The 4,311-nt window shown below is 40.2% G+C and overlaps 1 protein-coding gene across 1 annotated transcript; it reads right to left on the bottom strand.

The window, feature by feature from the left end:
- Positions 1 to 2,651: 2,651 nt before the first annotated feature.
- LOC145127512 (uncharacterized) lies at positions 2,652 to 3,578 on the bottom strand. Its single transcript, XM_079062698.1, has one exon. It carries the CDS (start codon positions 3,576 to 3,578, stop codon positions 2,652 to 2,654), a length of 927 nt encoding a protein of 308 aa, XP_078918824.1.
- Between the last annotated feature and the right edge of the window lie 733 nt (positions 3,579 to 4,311).

Raw genomic sequence — 4,311 nt, forward strand, 5'->3', positions numbered from 1 at the left:
GCCACAATCTCCTTCATGTATGTCCTTTAAGACTTCTGCAACTTCAGGATCTTCCAAGCATCTAAGGTATGGATCTGCCATAGATTTTTATAGAGTTTACCTTAATTCAATACGAATCTTGAGACTCTCGTCCTGAATGCTCTTTCGTTTTTTTCTTTTGTCGGAATCGTGCCATTTTGGAGGTACTCCATGATGGGTTGGGTCCATGATCGCGGACTTCTTCGCGGATCCTGTTCGTCGGGGTCCCTTTGAGGATGGATCCTAGGATCAGTATCTTCAATAGTTTCTACGCTTGTCGTATGTTTAGGATCTTCTGATTTGTCGGAGAGGGTTTCTATGGCTGGGGTTATTAAATGGGTTATAGGAACCTTCGTCTCTGGTGGGATCCTAAGGGGGGATCCTAAATTATCTAATGCATCTGCTTCTGTGTTTTCTTCTCTAGGAACTTGGGTTAGGCTAAAGTTTTCGAAATCAGAAGCTAATTTTTTGAGGATCTCTAGATATAATGCTAATCTTTCACCTTTCACTACATAAGATCCATTGAAGTGTTTGGTTAGTAATAAAGAATCAACAAATACCTGAAGATCACTGATTTGAAGACCCTTAGCCAATTGTAGTCCCATGATGAGTGTTTCGTATTCTGCTTTGTTGTTGGTAGTGTTGAATTCACAACTAACTGCCTGGGGTATGATGTCCCCCTGTGGCAACTTTAGTATGATCCCTAGTCCTGTTCCTTTTTTATTTGAAGCTCCATATGTGAACATTGTCCATTTTCCAAAGTGTTCATCTTCTAGAAGTTGCTTGGCTTCCATGTCTACTTTGTTTTGTAGATCATCACTAATGCCAACCGCAAAGTCCTCTAATGCTTGTGATTTTATGGTGGATATTGGTTCATAACTGATGTCAATCATGCTTAACTTCACCGACCATTTTTCCATCCTTCCTGAAATTTCTGGTTTTCTCATGACATTCTTAATAGGATAATTAGTTTTTACATGTATAGTGTGTGTTTTGAAATAATGTATTAATTTAGTAGAAGCAGTTACTATGGCAAGAATTAATTTTTCTAGGTGAGAGTACATGGTTTTAGGATCCAGAAGACATTTCCTTACGTAGTAGATAGGATGTTGGTCTCCGTTGAGATCCTTGGCCAAGACGGCACTTACCGCGTTTGAGGATACTGAGAGGTAGAGGAGGAGTGGTTCCTCGTCTATGGGCTTTACTAGTAACGATGCGGAACTCAAGTATTTTTTGAGTTCCTTAAAGGATTTTTCGTGATCTTTAGTCCATTTGAACCTTTTGTTCTTCTTCAAGATGTCGTATAAGGGTTTACATCTTTCTGAGGATCTTGAGATAAACCTGTTGAGTGTCGCTACCCTTCCAGTTAGCCTTTGGATGTATTTTGTTTAAGATGGAGATTTCAGCTCGATGATTGCTTTGATCCGTTCTAGGCTTGCTTTTATTCCTCTCTTGGTTACCATATATCCAAGGAACTTGCCCGACTTCATCCCAAAGTGGCATTTGTGTGGATTTAACTTCATATTGTATTCATCCAGAATGTCAAATGCTTCTTTATGATCCCTGAGATGATCTTCAGCTTTCATTGACTTCACCACCATGTCATCGATATAGACTTCCATGGTGTCGCCCAACTTGTCTTCAAACATCTGATTCACCAATCTTTGATGTGTTGCACCTGCATTTTTAAGACCAAAAGGGATTATAGTGTAACAATATATACATGTTGGTGTTATGAACGTTGTATCTTCTTGGTTTGATGGTTCCATATGGATTTGTTGGAATCCTGCTGAAGCATCCATGAAGGTCAGGAGTTCACGGCCAGCCGTCGCATCTATTATAGAGTCAATATGCGGTAGAGGGAAAGGATCCTTAGGACAAGCCTTGTTAAGATCCATGTAGTCTACACACACTCGCCATTTTCTGTTTTTCTTTTGTACGAAAACCACGTTAGCTAGCCACCTTAGGAACTTCACTTCCTTGATCATTCCTGTCTTGAGGAGCTTCTCTACTTCTTCTTGGATGATCTGATTCCTTTTAAGTGCAAGCTTCCTTATCTTTTGATGTATTGGTTTGAAAGAAGGATCAATATTAAGTTTGTGAGTGATAATACTCTTGTCTATACCTGTCATATATTCGTGTTTCCATGAGAATGTTTTACTTCTGGTTCTTAGGAAATTCAATATATCCTTCTCAATCTGCTCAGGAATTGAGGATCCTATGAGGATTTTGGCTTCAGGATCCTTGATGCCCAGGGGCACTTCCTTCACATCTTGTTCCTTCGTTTCCAGGAAGCGTTGTGCCCCCCGCCTTAATTGCCATGCTTGTTGAGCTTTGGTCGTAGATTTCATAGAGGTCTTATAACATTATTTCGATTCTTGTTGATCTCCCATGATCTTCACTATTCCCCATGGAGTAGGCAATTTTACACACTGATGGTATGTTGATGGAACCGCTTTCATCTCGTGGATCCATGGTCTACCTAATATCACATTATAAGAATATAATGTGTCAATAACACATAAATTTTGTATAGACTTTACCCCTTCTATGTATATTGGTAGATTTATTTCCCCAATCGTGTGTTTCGTTTCGCCACTAAATCCTATGAGGACCGAGGATCTCTTGATTATTTATGATTTTGGGATGTTAATCATTTTTAGTGCGTCTAGGAGCATGATATTGACTGAGGATCTTCCGTCAACAAGGATCTTTCCGACGAAATGGTTGGTCATGTACATTGTTATCACGAGTCCGTCATGGTGAGGATCCTGAATTCCTTCCCTGTTCGTCTCGTCAAATGTGATTTCTTTTTCACTGCTAATCATGGTATTCTTTCGTGGTCTATCTTCCTTTTCTGTTTTAGAGACTTTGGCGTGTCTTTTAGCCTGAGAATAAGAAGTACCACAAATGGTAGATCTGCCTGAGATAATGTTAATTATCTTAGCATCAAAGGGTGGAGATCCTGGTTTCTCTGGGATCCTGTGACCATCCTGGTTGTTCTCTTTGGATTTTTCTCTCTTTCTCCCGAGGATCTCTTTGAGGTGTCCCTTACTAAGGAGGTAGCTGATTTCCTTTCTTAGGGCTATCCAGTCCTCCGTTATGTGGCCAAAGTCTTCGTGGTAAGCACACCATATGGACTTGTCTTTCCAAGTGGTGGACTTGTTGTCCTTCTTTGGCCATTTCGCTTTGTCTCCAAGATCCTGCATAGCATGAATTACACCTGAAACATCCACGTAAAAACAATAGTTAATGATCTTAGGAAGCTCCTCTTCTTCTCCTTCATCTTCAAGGGCATTAACCCTATGATGACCCGGTTTGGAATATAGCTTCGGTTTGTAGGATCTTTGGGTCGAGGATTCAGCGTTCCTGTTGGGGTTCTCATATTGACTTGAGGGGTTGCTTCTCTTCTGTATTTCTTTGTCCTCTTCAAGCCTTATGAACCTTAACGCTCGGCACCTGACTTCGTCCAATCTTTTGCATGGGGTCATCACAAGGTCTTCATAGAAGGGTGAGTCCTTCCTCATTCCTATCTTGAAGGCCTCTACAACAGTATTCATGTCGATGTTGAGGATGATCAGAGCTTCCCTGCCAAACCTGTTAACGAAATTCCTAAGTCGTTCCTTAGGATCTTGGACCACTCGATAGAGATCACTAGTGATCTTCTCGAAGGTTCTGCTGCAAGAAAACTGGTTATTAAAAATATTGACTAAGTGTGAAAAAGAAGTAATAGAGTATGGGGAAACGTTTAGCAGCCATTTGAGAGTCGATCCTGTAAGGGTTGAGCCAAAGCCTTGTTAGGAATCGGACCGGGTACACGCAGCGGAAACACACTATCACACACTCACAAACGAAACGAGAAAATAAAGCAAGAAGAACACAAGGATTTTACGTGGTTCGGATTCGGTGTAAATCCTACGTCCACGGGCTGCAACTAGATTTTCTTATTAACTCAATAAGATTACAATTTATAACTCTACAAGTTATATTTGATGCACACTTTCTCTGCTACACAACACACATATATATAGCTGTATATGTGCATAAACTTCCAAATATATATTATTATATATATTGCTTTACGCCAATAAAATAAGAGAAAAGTAAGAGCACACAAATGTTAAACAATTGTTGGAAATTGACGTTCACCAATTCTATGGCCATCTTCTTTGACCACCTTTTCCTGCACCAATTTTCTCCACCAACCAACAATCTCCCACTTGGAGAAAATAACCCAACAATTCTCCAGTAATCTTAAAACAACCAAGTCTTCCAAGCCTCCAGTTCCCAAGA

The sequence above is a fragment of the Lactuca virosa genome, chromosome 7 (assembly GCF_052849685.1).
Source record: "Lactuca virosa cultivar CGN04683 chromosome 7, Lactuca_virosa_CGN04683_v6, whole genome shotgun sequence".
Classification (NCBI taxonomy): domain Eukaryota; kingdom Viridiplantae; phylum Streptophyta; class Magnoliopsida; order Asterales; family Asteraceae; genus Lactuca; species Lactuca virosa.

Bases quoted from the DNA above. Each gene is read 5' to 3' on its own strand.
- LOC145127512 (XM_079062698.1), bottom strand. From the start codon at position 3,578: ATGAATACTGTTGTAGAGGCCTTCAAGATAGGAATGAGGAAGGACTCA.